Source organism: Oncorhynchus tshawytscha, linkage group LG23, assembly GCF_018296145.1.
Source record: "Oncorhynchus tshawytscha isolate Ot180627B linkage group LG23, Otsh_v2.0, whole genome shotgun sequence".
NCBI classification, from domain to species: domain Eukaryota; kingdom Metazoa; phylum Chordata; class Actinopteri; order Salmoniformes; family Salmonidae; genus Oncorhynchus; species Oncorhynchus tshawytscha.
In genome coordinates this window covers 2,872,536-2,890,239 of record NC_056451.1, presented here as the reverse complement: position 1 = coordinate 2,890,239, position 17,704 = coordinate 2,872,536, and the positions used below count along the sequence as shown (strand labels likewise).

The 17,704-nt window shown below is 41.9% G+C and overlaps 1 protein-coding gene across 1 annotated transcript in view; it reads left to right on the top strand.

Annotated features, from left to right (window-relative positions):
• Positions 1 to 17,704, top strand: part of LOC112223149 (2-oxoisovalerate dehydrogenase subunit beta, mitochondrial) — an 89,121-nt gene that overhangs the window by 26,090 nt on the left and 45,327 nt on the right. The window contains exon 8 of the mRNA XM_024386155.2: positions 420 to 530. Coding sequence (XP_024241923.1) covers positions 420 to 530 — 111 coding nt within the window. The remainder of the gene's footprint in view (positions 1 to 419; positions 531 to 17,704) is intronic.

The following is a 17,704-nucleotide window of genomic DNA, read 5'->3' as shown; positions in this document are numbered from 1 at the left end:
CTAGAAGCCTGTAGATTGCTGTGTTCTTTTCTTTTATCAATTGCCTGTCTGATTTATGACTCATGACTATCACTCAAGACCCAAACTGTAATAGATTTTATTCATTAACCCTCACACACATTCATAGACTAACTCAAAGCCCTGATGCACAGTTTAGGGATAACGATGGAGCCAGTATGTCCTGCTGTTGGATTGCCGGTGATTCACAGGCACAGCAGTCTAATCTGCCAATAAACATGGAGTCTATCCAAGCAACTTTCTCCGTTAGTCCAAACTGACTTGAAAGTTAATAAGGGGTGCTGTGCAGTGGTTTTCTGCTGACTCTAAAAGGGGTTCTTGATGGTATTATGATGTGTTCTAAAATCCATTCTGGATTAGAATGGAATACATGGCCTTGATCGCTGACTCCTGCCTTGCAGATCCATGTGCTGACGGAAGTGGCCAACATGGCTCAGGAGAAGCTGGGTGTGTCCTGCGAGCTCATAGATCTACAGACCATCTTGCCTTGGGACACTGAGACTGTTTGCAAGGTAAGACACATGATAGGCTATATAAATTTGCGTACACACACACACACTCAGGGCTGGGTAGGTTACTTTCTAAATGTAATACTTTAGTTACTTGTCCAAAATTATTAGTAGTAACTTAAGTTTTTGATTACCCAAACTCAGTAACGTAATCTGATTACTTTCAGTTACTTTTAGATTGCTTTCCCCTTAAGACATTAGACATGACTCCCTCAAACATCAAAATAAAATTGTGTTTGTCACATGCTTTGTAAACAACCTTTGTAGACTAACTGTGAAATGCTTACTTACAGGCCCTTCCCAACAATGCAGAGAAAAATATAGAAACGATTATAGCACAAGGAATAAATGCACAATGAGTAATAATAACTTATATAAACTTATATAAACAGGGTAACAGTACCGAGTAGATGTGCAGGGGTTCCAAGGTAAATATGTACATATAGGTAGGGGTAAAGTGTCTAGGCAGCAGGATAATTAATAAATGCTGGTAGCAGCAGCATATGTAACGAGTCAATTAGGGTCCGTGCAGCTATTTGGTTAACTAGTGCTTAGTATTATGGCTTGGGGTAGAAGTTGTTTAGGGTCCTGTTGGTTCCAGACTTGGTGCATCGGTGCCACTTGCCATGCGGTAGCAGAGAGAAAAGTCTGTCTTGAGCGGCTGGAGTCTTTGAAAATGTATAGGGCCTTCTTGGTATAGAGGTCCTGGATGGCAGGGAGCCTGGCCCCAGTGATGTACTGGGTCATACGCACTACCCTCTGTAGCGCCTTGCGGTCGGATGCCAAGCAGTTGCCATACCAAGCGGTAATGAAGCCAGTCAAGATGCTCTCAGTGGTGCAACTGTACAAGGTTTTGCGGATCTGAGAACCCATGCCAAATCTTTTAAACTTTTTTATTCCATAGGCTGGGATCCGCACAATGCAGCTGAGGCAAGAGCGCATTTTTCACAGGCTGTCCACTGGTCTCAAAAATTATTGATATGCAGCTTAAACTTCTTCAATTCAACCATTTGAGTTATACATATCCAATTGTGAACAGCCATCCACAATTGCCACAATAAGTAAGGCGCAAATGGCTAAATGAGAGGGCAGCAGTGTGATTTACATCAATGCGCTATGTAGATATCAATAATATGTAGCCCGTAGGCTACATCACTGCTGTTGTCCTTGCCCTTAGCGTTTTTATTTTGTTTGGATAATCTTTGGATGCCGACAGCAGTTGCACTATTGGAAGACATGGCTTGGACAGTAGGCTACAAAATCCTATTCCTGCTCTTTTCCCGCGATCCCTCAAACACATTTGGTGTGTCATCATAGTGGTCTCTGGTCAGACTTCCTCAGGCGGAACAAAAAACATGGCTGAGGATTATTTCTGTCTAATAAAACTCTTGTTGATTGGCTGGGCCTGGCTCCCCAGTGGGTGGGCCTATCCCCTCCCAGGCACAACAATGGCTGCACCCCTGCCCAGTCATGTGAAAACCATAGATTAGGGCCTAATTCATTTATTTCAATTGACTGATTTCCATATTTGAACTGTAACTCGGTAAAATCTTTGAAATTGTTGCATGTTGCGTTTTTATATTTTTGTTCAGTATATTTGATGATCCCTGCAGTAGACTGTGTAATTTAGCACTTAAATTTCCCTTCAATGTGGCACAGAAACCATGTTATTTTTCTCTATAGTGCAGTTTCTGCCGTTCCTGATTGATTGAATTCCAACTTTATTCTCCCACAGCTGGTATGATTTCATTAGGGCTGTATTTCTACTTTGCCGCACGATTAAATTAACCGTAGCACTCACTCGTGTTATTATGTAATGGAGGAGAGAAACTGTTTTGTTAGCCTTTCAAAGTATTCTAATGATGTCTTGAGTTTAAAGTTATGGTCCATTCAAGCCTAGAGGAATGGGGGGAAAGGAGGTAAGCGAGGCCTGTATATTTTGTCCACATATGGGGCGGCAGGGTAGCCTAGTGGTTAGAGCGTTGGACTAGTAACCGGAAGGTTGCAAGTTCAAACCCCTGAGCTGACAAGGTACAAATCTGTCGTTCTGCCCCTGAACATGCAGTTAACCCACTGTTCCTAGGCTGTCATTGTAAATAAGAATTTGTTCTTCTTAACTGACTTGCCTAGTAAAAAAAAAGATATATATATATATATACAGTGCCTTGCGAAAGTATTCGGCCCCCTTGAACTTTGCGACCTTTTGCCACATTTCAGGCTTCAAACATAAAGATCTAAAACTGTATTTTTTTGTGAAGAATCAACAACAAGTGGGACACAATCATGAAGTGGAACGACATTTATTGGATATTTCAAACTTTTTTAACAAATCAGAAACTGAAAAATTGGGCGTGCAAAATTATTCAGCCCCCTTAAGTTAATACTTTGTAGCGCCACCTTTTGCTGCGATTACAGCTGTAAGTCGCTTGGGGTATGTCTCTATCAGTTTTGCACATCGAGAGACTGACATTTTTTCCCATTCCTCCTTGCAAAACAGCTCGAGCTCAGTGAGGTTGGATGGAGAGCATTTGTGAACAGCAGTTTTCAGTTCTTTCCACAGATTCTCGATTGGATTCAGGTCTGGACTTTGACTTGGCCATTCTAACACCTGGATATGTTTATTTTTGAATGTATTCAGTCAATAAGTATTCAGCCCATTTGTTATGGCAAGCCTAAATATTAATACACCCAGTCACTACAAATGTACAGGCCTCCTTCCTTACTCAGTTGCCTGAGAGGAAGGAAACCATTCAGGGATTTCACAATAAGGCCAATGATGACTTTAAAACAGTTATGGAGTTTAATGGCTGTGATAGGAGAAAAATGAAGATGACTCAACAACATTGTAGTTACTCCACAATACTAACCTAATTGGCAGAGGGAAAAGAATGCCTGTACAGAATACAAATATTCCAGAACATGCATCCTGTTTGCAACAAGGCACTACTATAATACTGCAAAAAATGTTGCAATGCAATTCACTTTTTGTCCTGTATACAAAATGTTATGTTTTGGGTAAATCCAATATAACAAATTACTGAGTACCACTCCATATTTTCAAGTACAGTGGTGGCTGCATCATGTTATGGATATGCCTGTAATCGTTAAGGACTGGGGAGTTTTTTCAGGAGAAAAAATGTACGGAATAGAGCTGAGCACTGGCAAAATCCTAGAGGGGAAAAAAATCAATGGCAAGACCTGAAAATGTCTCTCTAGCAATGATCAACAACCAATAATGGGCAAATGTTGCACAATCCAGGTGTGAAAAGCTCTTAGTCTTACATAGAAAGACTTACAGCTGTAATCACTGCCAAAGGTGCTTAGACAAAGTATTGACTCAGGGGTGTGAATACTTATGTAAATTAGATTTCTGTATGTCATCTTTAATACCTTTGCAAAAATGTCTGAAAACAACTTGTTTTCACTGTCATTATGGGGCATTGTGTGCAGATGGGTGACGGGCGGAAATAAATAATAATATCTATAGATAGAGATATCTAACACAACAAAATGTGGATTAAGTCGAGCAGTATGAATACTTTCTGAAGACACTGTATTTTGTCACCTCCCGAGATGTGCCAATGCCATGCATTTTAAATGGCCCACTTCAAACGTGCCACATACTGTTTTGTTGTGGACGTGGCAAGCCGCTGGTGACTCGATACCGGATTGATTTTTATATTGCCTGTTTTATCATGCAATTTGAAAGCCCCTCTGGTGAAGCACATGACACAGTTGGTAAGCTCTGCGAGGCCTGGCGCTGCCAAGTAAATCTTATAACTGACAGTTAAGGCACAAGATGAAAATTGTGGTCACAGGCCGGTAATTTAATAGGGAGCCCAATTGGAATCGGTGGCATATATTATTATTTTCTTGGCACCAGGGGCGCTTCAAATGAAGTGAGCAACAGTCTGTTATGGGCTGTTTGTTCAGAGACAATTTTCTCAAATAAACGGGGTGATTTTCAGCATTGGCCGCTCCATTAAACCGGCTCTATGAAATTGAATAGTGTGTTTATATACCGCTTATGGTTCTCGGGGGCAAGGCCGCCGTCTCCACCTTGCCAACAACACTTGTCTTCCTCTCCACTGTTTTCTCTCCTCTCCTTCAGCTAAACGTGTTGTGGATTATCTGTCCTCACACCTTTTTTACATTTCCCCTTTCCTTGTCAGTTTATAGCCTCCTATCTCCTCATTCTCTTATTACGTATTCTTCTGTTTTCTCTTGGATTATGTCCTCACTCAGTCCTATAGCCATAAAATTCAAATGCCGACAACACTGCCTGGGAATGTGTTGTTGTCTCTCATCCTCAGTGTCTTGCCCTATGTGACCCATGTGGCATTATTTGAAGGTTGTGGTTGAGTAGAAAACCTTTTAATCATGCAATTAACTGGAGAGGATGAATTAACCACAGGCGAAATAATCCCCATGTTCTTCGTACCCGATTTTTGTCATGAATGCAACGTTAAAATATTTTGTTTTATCTTTTAATAAATCTGAAGCATAAAGAACTTTATGTTCCAGATGTCAAATTAGGAACAAATGCGGGTCTCTGTAAAAATGATGTTTTCAGACAGTGGGGCCAACTAATGAAAACAACCCTGACATGAAATAGAATATTGTCTCCTTTTTTGCACGAACGGTGGGTAGTGGACAGGGAAATGGGGTTCCGTTACCCAGAAATGGCTATGCTGAAGTACTGTGTTTTTAAAAAATTAGCATTGCCTGTTTTGGTCACAACGCACAATAAAACAAATGCCCCATGTTTCAGTATCATCATTGCAAATGGTCACCCCTGACTGAGTGTATACTTAATTTCCCACCTGTGGCCAATGGTCTGCCTCTACAATGATTGTGTGTGTGTGTGTCTTGGTGTGAAGACTAGACACAAGTATTCATCCACTGAGTGAAATAATGGATTATTTTTGTTATATGCTCCTGTCGTCTTCGTTGGGAAGTGCTGGCTGCTGAGCGGTTGAATTACAGGTTTTGACCAGTGTAGGTTCCCTTGGGCCCTACAATGTATAGCACATGAAGGTTGCCTTTGAAACGAGTCTACCTTTCCATATCTGCATTTGAAGAGCAAGCTGATTGTACTCTCATTGCACAGCAATTTAGGGGGGCATAGCTGCCTGACGATAGGGAAAATATTTCACTTTTATGGTTTGTTTTACTAACCCATATTGAATAAATCCAAGAGTAACAGAGAACTAAAAATGTTATTTCATTAGCATTGACGTAACTGGGATTTCAGACATCAGGCCAGGACTATCGAGTCTGAGTGGAACCTTTTTAAATCATATGAACTGCTGTCCAGGAATATGTCTACAAATCTAAATTATCATTCATCCTACTTAAAAATGCAATCTAGTCCAGGTCCCTGCTTAATCTCTGTGAAACAGACCCCTTATGTGTGCTTGCGCTACTCTTTCTGTCAACTCTCTGACTACCCAGAATCCTCCACTTCCAATCCTAAAGTAGGCCCTATATTCAAAGGTTAGGTGGAGAGTGAGGTCAAACCTTGGTGCCCCTGGTCACCCTGACTGCCTGCAGACTGACAGAGGGCTAGCCCTGAGTGAGCCCTGCCTGCCTGCCCTGGCTCTGTGGCTAGAACTACTGCTGATGCTGAGCCTTTTACAGACACTGGGGCATTCACGCAAGGCAGCTATGGCAGGAATGTCCACATGCATTTACATTTAGCATTTTTTTGTATATTGTTTCAGGGTCATTCGGCCCTACAAGTGTTTGGGGCACAATTGTCACAAACCTCTTCTCTCCTTCTCTTGACTCACCCTACTACTGAGCTCTCTGACAGACCAGCTATTTTAGATTTACAGGGGACGACTGTGGCCAGAATTACACAAGTCACACAGCCCTCTCTCGCCTTAGATCTTTTGCTACTAAAGGGGCGATGTGACATTTCATGAAAGGATTGCTCCGAGGAATAACTCTCAGAGCATTGTGACCTCTCAATCTTCATCCTGTTCCATCTGAGTTGGCTTTCTCCGTTGTGACTTCCTAAGATTCAATATGTGCCGGTCTATATGCTGAGGTAAGGGGGGGAAATGGCACAATTGGAACCATCAGAGTCTAGTAAATAGTATTATTCTCTGATCCATTGATTTTGATTGTCAGTGCTGTTCTTGGCTTCAAGTACATGTCAGAAAGAATTCAGTCTGCTTTTTAATTCAGTGGTTGTTCGCTTGATCTCCAGCGTTTCCAGGAATACCTACGTGCTTTCCCATCGGCTTGCATTAAATGGGTGATAAGTTCATGAGCAGACGGAGTGTGTGTACACACACGCTCAGCTTGTTGGTCTATGGACGCACATCCAAACACGGACGCACATTCAATTAGGACTTCATATACATCTATGAGTCACAGTCGGCTCCTGCGTCTTTCAACAGCGGACATCCATGCCGAGATTGACCACGATATCCATATGAGTCAGTTCTTATCTCTTTGAGCCTGGTGGTTCTTTATAGAGGAGTGTCCGTGTGTGTCTCTTAGTACATGTGATCATTAACGCGATAGCTCTGGGTTTCCTGTTCCCTCCATCCGGAGCCTTCCACCCCGGTGGTAACCAGCGGCGACACAGGGATCTAAATATACAGTCAAGTCTCTTGTTGACAAAGGGAATAGACAGAAATTGCTGTAGAAATGGAGAGAAACTGTATTTTGTCCCGCTGTCTGCGGCAGTCCAGTAAATGTAATAGTCGTTCATTTAAGGGATAAACAAAATGACTGGTTTGGCCCTGCCAGACCCACAGGCTCAAATGATATAATGTGGAAAGTCTCCCTCTCTCTTGCTCCTGGGTCAAAAGCCAGTGTGGGAATTTATTTAAAAACCCATATCATCCTCTTTGACAGACCTTCAGTCTTGTTGTTTTGAGTTGCCTACATCTTAAGTGCTCTTGAGCTGGGTTTTGTGCAATCTAATTTTGATCCGACATTTCTACCACATTGTACAGTTCATTGTCCATATTCAATACTTAGTCCAGATTCGTATTAGTGCCCAGTCAGTGATTCAGAGCCATTTTCCAGGCCTGGTCAGACTCCGATCTGGTCAGTGTGAAACCGCCTTTTGAGGGTGTGCAGTCAGTAATAGAGCGGTGGCTCAGTTAGCAGTGATTTGGAGATGGCTCTTCCCATGCCGCACAAACCAGGCCCGTCAGCCAAAAGGCCTGGGAGCTGGAAGACCTTGAGGAGCTCAGGCCCTCTCCCTACAATGAACCTCTTAATACTTTCCACCCATACCTTCAGCTCTCTCCATTGAAATATAGCTATTTTGACTGCTTCGTCCTCATGACACACAATACCCTTCCAGACTGAGTCTTTCCAAAGCAAAGAAACTAGCTAACATGATCAAGATGTGGCTCGGGCTCATGCTTTGAGGTTCCAAGCTCCATGCGCGCAGGTCTACTATAAAATGCATCGGAGGAAATTCACGGTAAACGTATGTATTTGTTTGATTTTACAGTGAGACTTGGAAAGGCGTTTTGTACCCCGGCCCTAGTCTGTGCGCAAGGCATCTGGAGGGGTCATGCTCAATTCTTTAGTATCCGGATGGCAGAGTTCATGTACTGTTTAATTTAGTTGTGTCCTCATTGCCTTAAGTCAGTGGGTTCAAAGATTTTTTTTAAAGACTTCTTCTCAGGCTCATTTTAAGGTCACTAAAGCGCTGATGAAATAAGTTGTTCCACTATGAACAACCAAGATTAGCTTATTTCACCTGGGATTGCTCTCACAGCAGAGGGCCATGGAGCTGACATTATAATAAGATGGCATATCCCTTCGGTCACGGCTGGGAAATGCTATTTTAGAAATCTCCTCGTCTCCCATCTCTCCTCACACTTGGTCATGGTCTGTTAACTCTCTCTTGGTCATTAATATCCCCTTTTACTTGACTTCTTTTACCTCTCTTGGCCTCACTTGCTTACTCTCCCCTCTCTCAACATTGCTATTGTTATCGCACACAATATTTCTTCTTTTTGGCATTTGTCCTCCTCTCAGGCAGCAAGTCCATGCTGGTTTGGGAGTCTGCAAGTCCTATCTGCTCCCATAAAACACACCGTTCCCATTTCCCAAGCCCCAAACTCGGCACACATTCCACATCATATGGTGTCCCTTAATGACCCCTGGAAATGTGTGTGTGTGTGTGTGTGTGCTCACTTCTCCCTCCTCCTCTCCAGAAATATGTACGACTTTGCCAAAGAAAAGCCAGAACACCCACTGTAACAGAGCAAAAAGTAAAGGGGAGAGAAGACTTAACCGAGACCACTGACTCTCCGCAGCATAGAGGAAACTCCACTCCTTCACCCTTCTGCTACCTCAGAGCACCGCTGCCACAGATTGCTGCTGGTGTGTCCTATTTGACAAGTAGAAAGGGATGTTTAAACATGAAACAGCCAGTGATATGTTCTCCCTGTCTGCTCTGAGTGGTGTGGGCATAGCGTGTTTTCTGAACTTGGTTACCCGGCTGGTGTTCCCAGGCAGTCGGCACTTCACACTGAGGGCTAACACCTGCCATGGTAACAGAGATGTGTTGGCAGGTGCTGGCTGGCCGTACCCTGTTTCATTAGTTTATTCAAAGTTCACCGGAAGTGGAACATTTAATTTGAAAAGCCCCAGGGTTGCATGGGTACTTAAAGGCGTGGATATAAAAGGCGTGATTGTCACTACAGAAGCTGTATATTATCCATAGTGGATTACCATCACAGTCACTCCATTTGTCAATAGATTAATTTGTAGCAGTGAATGGAAGACGTTAGACTGTGTGTACAGTTTTTGGCCATATCTTGACCAAGAAAATATCACTTAAATCTGTATCGGCCTAGAATTTTCACTACCGTTCAAAAGTTAGGGGTCACTTAGAAATGTCCTTGTTTTTTAAAGAAAAGCACATTTCTTGTCCATTTAAAATAACATGAAATTGATCAGAAATGCAGTGTAGACAATGTTGTAAATGACTTTTGTAGCTGGAAACGGCTGATTTTATAATGGAATATCTACATAGGCGTACAGAGGTCCATTATCAGCAACCATCACTCCTGTGTTCCAATGGCACGTTCTGTTGGCAAATCCAAGTTTATCATTTTAAAAGGCCAATTGATCATTAGAAAACCCTTTTGCAATTATGTTAGCACAGCTGAAAACTGTTGTGCTGATTTTTAAAAAGCAATCAATCTGGCCTTTAGACTAGTTGAGTATCTGGAGCATCAGCATTTGTGGGTTCGATTACAGGCTCAAAATGGCTCGAAACAAACAACTTTCTTCTGAAGCTCATCAGTCAATTCTTGTTCTGAGAAATGAAGGCTATTCCATGCGAGAAGTTGCCAAGAAACTGAAGATCAAAAAAAGTAGATTAGTGTCTAGTTTGAGAAACCGACGCCTCACAAGTCCTCAACTGGCAGCTTCATTAAATAGTACCCACAAAAAAACAGTCTTAACGTCAACAGTGAAGAGGCGTCTCCTGGATGCTGGCCTTCTAGTCAAAGTTGCAAAGAAAAAGCCATTTCTCAGATTGGCCAATAAAAAGAAAAGATGGGCAAAAGAACAGACACTGGACAGAGGAACCCTGCCTAGAAGGCCAGCATCCCGGAGTCACCTCTTCACTGTTGACGTTGAGACTGGTGTTTTGCGGGTACTATTTAATGAAGCATATAAATTATCAGTGGAGAGGTCTGTCTGCCTACAGGCCCGCTGGTGACACGGGTAGGGGCTACCCTTTTTGGTGCGATAGTGTGAAAAGCTCATAATGCTCCTGTTTTGATTTAATATGTATACTTCCTAGAAAATGGTTCCTCTTAATATAATTGTGTTTCCTTCAGTTAGACTGACTCAAAGTGTTGGGCCTCTGCCCTCATGGTGACGCAACCCATTTGGTTAACCCGAGTCATTGTGTGTTTGCACACGCCAATCTCTCTGCTAAATGAAGATGTGTCTGTTGTGAGAGAGAAATAGATGATGGTATGAGAATTGGGGGGCACAGATGCAATCTCGGCAGCGTGGCCTGCACTGTGTTTCTGAGAAGTGGTGCTGCTGACTGTATAGGGAGTTCTGGAGCCTGTTCACTTGCTTTAGATAAGACTTACCACTTACCAACCTGGCCCACCTCACCCGCTAAGTGCCTCGCACACTAAGTGCTGTCTTACTCAAAGAAAGCTAGCAAATATAATGCACCGGCAGTGGAACGGAGTGTTCAGACTTTGTTTGTTTGTCATGATCTGGGATGGAAGCAATGCGAAATGCAAACACTTTTTAGGATTGGTGGAGTTTTTTGGATACAATGTCACAAGTAACAGGCTTTTCCTCAGTCTGTTGCTGTGGTGGTACTGTAGTTTTTTGGTAGTACATTTTTTTTAGACTTTTGAATACATTTTTACTTGGCTTGTCCTTCAAAATGTGTTTTTAATGTCACATGCACAAGTACAGTAAAATGCCTTTATTGCAAACGCTAAACCCAACAATGCAATATTCAATAACAATGTGTTATAACTTTTGCAACCTCCTGAGGGGAGAGGCACTGTCGCGCCTTCACGACTGTGTGCCTGTCTTTGGACCATTTTAAGTTTAGTGATTTTGGAGGAACTTGAAGCTGTCTAACAGGCTCCACTGTTCTGGGGAGGCTTTCCACTGATGTAGGATCATTACTGCTGGACTTGATTCCATTCAGCCACAAGAGCATTAGTGAGGTCGGGCACTGACTTTGGGCGATTAGGCCTAGCTTGCAGTCTGCATTCCAATTAATCCAAAATGTGTTCGATGGGGTTGAGGTCAGGGCTCTGTGCAGGCCAGTCAAGTTCTTCCACACCGATCTCGACAAACCATTACTGTATGGATCTCGCTTTGTGCACAGGGGAATGGTCATGCTGAAACAGGAAAGGGCCTTCCAACTTTGTGGCAACAGTTTGGGGAAGCACAGAATCGTCTAGAATGTCATCGAATGCTGTAACATTAAGATTTCCCTTCACTGGAACAAGGGGCCTAGCCCGGACCATGAAAAACAGCCCCAGACCATTATTCCTCTTCCACCGAACTATACAGTTGGCACTATGCATTTGGGCAGGTAGCATTCTCCTGGCATCTGCCAAACCCAGATTTGTCCATCGGACTGCCAGATGGTGAAGCGTGATTCGTCACTTCAGAGAACGCGTTTCCACTGCTCCAGAGTCCAATGGCGGCGATCTTTACACCACTCCAGCCGATGCTTGGCATTACGCATGGTGATCATAGGCTCGGCCATGGAAACCCATTTCATGAAGCTCCCGATGAACAGTTCTTGCGGTGACATTGCTTCCAGAGGGACTTTGGAACTCGGTTGCGATTGTTACACGCTTCAGCACTCGGCGATCCCATTCTGTGAGCTTGTGTGCCCTACCACTTCGCGGTTGAGCCGTTATCGTTCTTAGACTTTTCTACTTCACAATAACAGCACTAACAATTGACCAGTGCAGCTCTAGTAGGGAAAACATTTGACAAACTGAGTTTTTTAATATGGCATCCGATGTCGGTGTCACGTTGAAAGTCACTGAGTTCTTTCGTAAGGCCATTCTACTGCCAATGTTTGTCTATGGAGATTGCACGCCTGTTTGCTCGATTTTATACACCTGTCAGCAATGGGTGTGGCTGAAATAGCCAAATCCACTAATTCTCTAGGCAAAGTTGCAAAGAAAAAGCCATATCTCAGACTGGACAATAAAAATAAAAGATTAAGATGGGCAAAATAACACAGACACTGGACATAGGAACTCTGCATAGAAGGCCAACATCCCGGAGTCGCCTCTTCACTGTTGACGTTCAGATTGATGTTTTGTGGGTACTATTTAATGAAGCTGCCAGTTGAGAACTTGGGAGGCGTCTGTTTCTCAAACTAGACGCTCTAATGTACTTTTCCTCTTGCTCAGTTGTGCACTGCAGCCTCACACTCCTCTTTCAATTCTGGTTAGAGCCAGTTTGGGCTGTTCTGTGAAGGGAGTTGTATGAGATCTTCAGCTTCTTGGCAACTTCTCGCATGGTATAGCCTTCATTTCTCAGAACAAGAATAGCCTGATGAGTTTCAGAAGGAAGTAGTTTGTTTCTGGCCATTTTGAGTCTGTAATCAAACCCAGAAATGCTGAGGCTCCAGATACTCAACTAGTCTAAAGAAGGCCAGTTTTATTGCTTCTTTAATCAGCACAAGTTTTCAGCTGTGCTAACATAATTGCAAAAGTTTTTTTTAATGATCAATTATTCTTTTTTTAAATGATAAACTTGGATTAACTAACACAATGTGCCATTGGAACACAGGAGTGATGGTTTGCGTATAATGGTCCTCTGTACGCCTATGTAGATATTCCATGAACATCTGCAGTTTCCAGCTACAATAGTCATTTACAACATTAACGATGTCCACACTGTATTTGTGATCAATTTCATGAAATGAGGACATTTCTAAGTGACCCCTAACTTTTGAATGGTGTGTGTGTGTGTGTGTGTGTATATATGTGTATACAGTTGAAATCTGTATACAGTTAACTCGTTTTTCAAAAACTCCACAAATTCTTGTCCTAACAGACTTGCCAAAACTATAGTTTGTTAACATCTACTTTGTGCATGACACAAGTCATTTTTCCAACAATTGTTTACAGACAGATTATTTCACTTATAATTCACTATCACAATTCCAGTGGGTCAGAAGTTTACATACACTAAGTTGACTGTGCCTTTAAACAGCTTGGAAAATTCCAGAAAATGTGATGGCTTTAGGAGCTTCTGATAAGCTAATTGACATAATGAGTCAATTGGAGGTGTACCTGTGGATTTATTTCAAGGCCTACCTTCAACCTCAGTGCCTCGTTGCTTGACATCATGGGGAAATCAGCCAAGACCTCCACAAGTCTGGTTCATCCTTGGGAGCAATTTTCAAATGCCTGAAGGTACCACGTTCATCTGTGCGTACTATTGTTTGTAAGTATAAACACCATGGTACCACGCAGCTGTCATACCGCTCAGGAAGGAGACACGTTCTGTCTCCTAGAGATGAACGTACTTTGGTGTGCAAATCAATCCCAGAACAACAGCGAAAGACCTTGTAAAGATACTGGAGGAAACGGGTACAAAAGTATCTACATCCACAGTAAAACGAGTTCTATATCGACACAAGGCCGCTCAGCAAGGAAGAAGCCACAGCTCCAAAACTGCTATAAAAAAATCCAGACTACGGTTTGCAACTGCACATGGGGACAAAGATCATACTTTTTGGAGAAATGTCCTCTGGTCTGGTGAAACAAAAATAGAACTGTTTGGCCATAATGACCATTGTTATGTTTGGAGGAAAAAGGGGGAGGCTTGCAAGCTGAAGAACACCATCCCAACCGTGAAGCACAGGGGTGGCAGAATCATGTTGTGGGGGTGCTTTGCGGCAGGAGGGACTGGTGCACTTCACAAAATAGATGGCATCATGAGGTAGGAAAATTATGTGGATATATTGAAGCAACTCAAGACATCAGTCAGGAAGTTAAAGCTTGTTCGCAAAGGGGTCTTCCAAATGGACAATGACCCCAAGCATACTTCTAAAGTTGTGGCAAAATGGCTTAAGGACAACAAAGTCAAGTTACTGGAGTTGCCATCACAAAGCCCTGACCTCAGTCCTATAGAACATTTGTGGGCAGAACTTAAAAAGTGTGTGCAAGCAAGGAGGCCTACACACCTGACTCAGTTACACCAGCTCTGTCAGGAGGAATTGGCCAAAATTCACCCAACTTATTGTGGGAAGCTTGTGGAAGGCTACCTGAAACGTTTTGACACAATTTAAAGGCAATGCTACCAAATACTAATTGAGTGTGTAAACTTCTGACTCACTGGGAATGTGATGAAAGAAACAAAAGCTGAAATAAATCATTCTCTCTACTAGTATTCTGACATTCTTAAAATAAAGTGGTGATCCTAACTGACCTAAGACGGGGAATTTTTACTCTGATTAAATGTCAAGAATTGTGAAACACGGAGTTTAAATGTATTTGGTGTATGTATATTCCGACTTCAACTCTGTGTGAGATATATAAACTCTGCAAAAAAATGATTCATTCAAAGGTACTTCCTAAAAATCCAAATAATTTCAGATCTTCATTGTAAAGTGTTTAAACACTGTTTCCCATGCTTGTTCAATGAACCATAAACAATTAATAAACATGCACCTGTGGAACAGTCGTTAAGACACTAACAGCTTACAGGCGGTAGGCAATTAAGGTTACAGTTATGAAAACTTAGGACACTAAAGAGGCTGTTCTACTGGGTTCCTGCTCATCTGGGTAAATGTGCCTTAAGCATGCTGCAAGGAGGCATGAGAACTGCAGATGTTGCCAGGGTAAAAAATTGCATTGTCCGTACTATGAGACAAAGTCACCGCTTCGGGGAGACAGGACGGACAGCTGATTGTCCTCGCAGTGGCAGACCACGTGTAACAACACCTGCACAGGATTGGTATATCCGAACATCACACCTGCGGGACCGGTACAGGATGGCAACAACAACTGCCCGAGTTACACCAGGAACGCACAATCACTCCATCAGTGCTCAGACTGTCCGCAATAGGCTGAGAGAGGCTGGACTGAGGGCTTGTTGGCCTGTCAGGTCCTCACCAGACATCACTGGCAGCAATGTTGATTATGGGCACAAACCTACCGTCACTGGACCAGACAGGACTGGCAAAAAGTGCTCTTCACTGACTCGTCGCGGTTTTGTCTCACCGGGGTGATGGTCTGATTGTGTGTGTGTTAGCATATCACCTCATTTTAATATGCTGTTGTAAAGAGCACGTTCCATTTCATAAGTCATATTTTCCCATCTCAAGAGCTCAAATTGAAGAAAAGTGCCAAAAAAGTGTTGACAATTGTATCTTAAATCAGCAATAACTCCCCTAGTGACAGGGAATGTGCAACAGGGAGGGGCAATTGCATGCAAGCTTAACAAAAAAGTTACTTGTTAAAACATGCCTAGTCCACCTATCTATCTATATGGGTTACAGGGTCGATGTGTTATGTTCTATACCACAAACCACCAGAAAATGTTTTTTTTAAAAGAGAGTAGAACCAGCTCACCTGCTTTCACACTATGATTTGACTATTAATGTTCAATGTTTCTTTTGAAAAAATCTTAACAAGGAATATTTATACCATATTAAAATATCACACAAAATATATAATAATCTTCAGAAATGACTTTGTCAAAGCAATTATATAACTAGGGCTTTACAATGATGGTGAAAACTGTTGTGGTTAAGTGAGTTAAAATCTTCCTCAAAGTGATGTGAGTGGGAGGCATTGGGAAGGTGGGGGATCAATAGGGAATGTTCTGGATGAGGAGTTTTTATTGGTTTCTCAGTCAAACTGAATTGGAAACCAATTTACAAACATAATTATATGATGTTATCCTGGGTAGAATATATTTATATTCCGGACATTGCTCATTCTGATATTTCTTAATTTCTTTCTTTTTAACTTTTTGGATTTGTGTGTATTGTATTACTGAAATTTTGGAGCTAGAAACGCAAGCATTTCGCTTCCCTTGCGATAACATATGCAAATATTTTTTTGTACGTGACTAAACTTTGATTTTGGTTACAGGCTACAATTTGTTGCGCGCCCCCCACGCTTCTGCAGGGTCATCACCTCAACTGTTCCCGTGGATTCAGTGCCTGTTTTGAGGGAGGTAATATCCTCTCGTCTCCAGGTGTGGGCAATGTGTTTTTTTTATGTCGGATCCAGGGCGGCTGGTGCAGCCGGTCCTTCCTGGTTCCGAAATGCATTCAAGACTTTACCCCTGTTCTATACTTACAGTTCAGAAAGTATTCATACCCGTTGACATTTTCCACATTTTTTGTTGTTACAGCTAGAATTTAAAATGGATTAAATTGCGATGGGCTTTGTTACACCGACCACAACAGTTGACTACTCCAATTTCGACACTTTAATCAAATCAGTAGGCCTAATATAAATTATATTTAATAATACCATATACAGTGCCTTCAGAATGTATTCACACCCCTGGACTTTTTCCACATTACAGCCTGAATTTAAAATAGGTTGAATTGATATGTTGTCACTGGTCTACACACAATAACACATAATGTAAAAGTGGAATTACATATATATATTTTTTTTTACAGTTTTACAAGTTAATTAAAAATGAAAAGCTAAAATGTCTTGTCAATTATTCAACTCCTTGGTTATGGCAAGCCTAAATAAGTTCAGTAGAAAAATATGCATAAGTTACAAGTTGCATAAACACTATTAACATTATTTTTTTGAATGACTACCTCATCTTGTACCCCAGACATACAATTATCTGTAAGGTCCCTCAGTCGAGCAGTGAATTTCAGGCACAGCTTCAACCACAAATAACAGGGAGGTTTTCCAATGCCTTGCAAAGAAGGGCACCTTTTGGTAGATGTGTTTTTAAAAAATAAAATAAAAATTTACGAGCTGACATTGAATATCCCTTTGAGTATGGGGAAGTTATTAATTGCACTTTGGATGGTGTATTAATACATCCAGTCACTACAAAGATACTGGCGTCCTTCCTAACTCGGTTGCCGGAGAGGAAGGAAACTGCTCAGAGATTTCAATTACATAGTTTTCCCTTCTCACACCCATTAACTGAGGATGGATCAACAACATTGTAGTTACTCCACGATACTAACCTAATTGACTGAGTGAAAAGAAGTGTGTACATAAATAAATATTCCAAAACATGCATCCTGTTTGCAACAGTATGTGCCAAAGCAATTCACTTTTTGTCCTGAATACAAAGTGCTATGTTTGGGGAAAATCCAATACAGCACATTACTGAATACCACTCTCCATATGTTTTAAGCATAGTGGTGGCTGGATCATGTTATCGGTATGCTTGTGATCGTTAAGGATTGGAGTTTTTCAGGAGAAAAAATGAACCGAATGGAGCTAAACACAGGCAAAATCCTAGAGGAAACTCTCCTTTTCAGCAGGATAATAAGCTAAAACACAAGGCCAAATCTACACCATAGATGCTTACCAAAAAGACAGTGAATGTTCCTGAGTGGCCGAGTTACAGTTTTATCTTAAATCTATGGCAAGACCTGAAAATAATTGTCTAGCAATAATCTACAACCAATTTGACAGAGCTTGAAGAATTTTGAAAAGAATAATGGCCACATTTTG